Here is a 2,049-nt window from a genome sequence, read left to right as displayed (position 1 = left end):
ATTTTTTAAGAACTAATTAATATTATATATATTTTGTTACACTACATTTAGTTATAAAAATTTTATTTATTTCTAATTATTATATTAAAAATAAAAAAATTAAATTAGTGAATCTTAATATATAATATAATAATAATATAGTAATTATTTTATATATTGTACGAATATAAATTAATTATTTTTTTATTTATAAAAATTTTAAGAGCTTTTATATATATATTTTGATGAATGTGATATATTTTTTTATGTAAATAATTTTTTTTAAAAAAATCTAATAGTTAATTTATTATCTTTTTTGTTTTAGTCCAAATTAAATGTTTTTTATTGTTTCTGGAAAGAAAATCTTTTGAAGAATTTAATAATATATGATGAGAAACACTGAATAAATTATACAAAAATCAATTAAAACATAACATAAAAACATCTTTAAAAAAATATATTTTAAACATCTTTATCTGAGTGGCCTCTTAATTAATTTCACATAAGACTAATAATTGACCGTCGTTAAATAAAAGTTTTGTCAAATCAATCCAACCATTTAACGATTTTCAACCATGACTCCAATTGAGTTTTTATCTAATGGAAATGGTACTCCACAGACACGCGGTGTGCTGATGCCAGGTTGGACGCATCCACTTGAATCTTTATAACTCCTCCCCTTTCTCGCTCTCTCTCCGCTCTCTCGTCTTTAGTAGTCGGCACTCGGCACATCACAGGTCAGGCACAGTAAAAGCAAAGCCCCACTCTTCTGATTTTTTTATTCTATTTCAAAATTCAGCAGGTGATCTGATCTAATCGGGCAACAATGTCATCATCGGAGGACGAGGGAGGTGAAGAGTACCTCTTCAAGATCGTCATAATCGGAGACTCTGCCGTCGGCAAGTCCAACCTTCTGTCCCGCTACGCTCGCAACGAGTTCAACCTCCATTCTAAGGCCACCATCGGCGTTGAATTCCAAACTCAAAGCCTCCAGATCGACAACAAGGAAGTCAAGGCCCAGATTTGGGACACCGCCGGCCAGGAGCGCTTCCGTGCCGTCACCTCCGCCTACTATCGTGGCGCAGTGGGCGCTCTCATTGTCTACGACATATCCCGCCGAACCACCTTCGATAGCGTCGGTCGCTGGCTGGATGAGCTTAAAAGTAACTCTATCCAACTCTATGTATTTTCTTTTGATCTCTTGAATAGATCTATTCCTATGCCACACACTAATCCGATTCAGTTCACTTCAATCTGCTCACATTTCACATATATGTTAAGCTTGAATTTTATTCTAACTGTAAATTATGGTCTGATTTTGAATGGAGCATAATAGCATTGACTATAACTTACTAGGAGGGATAATTATACCTAACTTCCTTAATTGTAGAATGTCTTCTGTTGCTAACTGGCATAATACATGCTTCTGTTCTTTTGTTTCATCTTAACAAATTAACTACTCTAGTGAAATGATTAACTTAGTGTTTATAAGACAGCCAATATGCATGTTAGAGATCAGGTGTATGCTTGACTTAGCTCTGGTATATACATATATCTCCCAAGTCAAACAGAAAGGTTAGAGATAAATTATGAACAAACTATTGGATGTAGCTAGATTGAATTGTTCTTTCTCAACTCTGCTTTTTTGTTTGCTTTGGTGCTTATATCAATAGTCTTTTCTAAATCATGTTTCATTAGTAATAGATGTATAATTAATTTTGTGGTAGGAGTACATAGAGAATACATTAGGTGTAACCACCTAACAAATATTTTTACTCCTTATGTACTCCTACCATAAAATTAATTACACATCTGTTGCTAATGGAAAATAATCTAGATAACAAATAGTTCAATATTCTTTGTTTTGTGAAATCTCACTCTCTGAGTTTATTTAAACTACCTTTCAGCTCACTGTGACACAACGGTAGCAATGATGCTTGTAGGCAACAAATGTGATCTGGACAACATCCGGGCAGTAAGCATTGAAGAAGGAAAAAGTCTTGCAGAAGCAGAAGGTTTGTTTTTCATGGAAACCTCTGCGTTGGACTCTACAAACGTTAAGACGGCTTT

The 2,049-nt window shown here is 33.5% G+C and overlaps 1 protein-coding gene across 1 annotated transcript in view; it reads left to right on the top strand.

Moving 5' to 3' along the window:
• The window catches only part of LOC107635774 (ras-related protein RABA5e), a gene marked incomplete in the record, with an annotated part of 8,515 nt that continues 7,068 nt past the window's right edge, over positions 603–2,049 (top strand). Inside the window, 2 exon segments of the mRNA XM_016339343.2 lie at positions 603–1,142; positions 1,887–2,049. Coding sequence (XP_016194829.1) covers positions 806–1,142; positions 1,887–2,049 — 500 coding nt within the window.

Source organism: Arachis ipaensis, chromosome B04 (genome assembly GCF_000816755.2).
Source record: "Arachis ipaensis cultivar K30076 chromosome B04, Araip1.1, whole genome shotgun sequence".
In the NCBI taxonomy this organism is placed as follows: domain Eukaryota; kingdom Viridiplantae; phylum Streptophyta; class Magnoliopsida; order Fabales; family Fabaceae; genus Arachis; species Arachis ipaensis.
The sequence above is the reverse complement of the archived record's forward strand: the minus strand, read 5'-3'. Positions and strand labels throughout refer to the sequence as shown.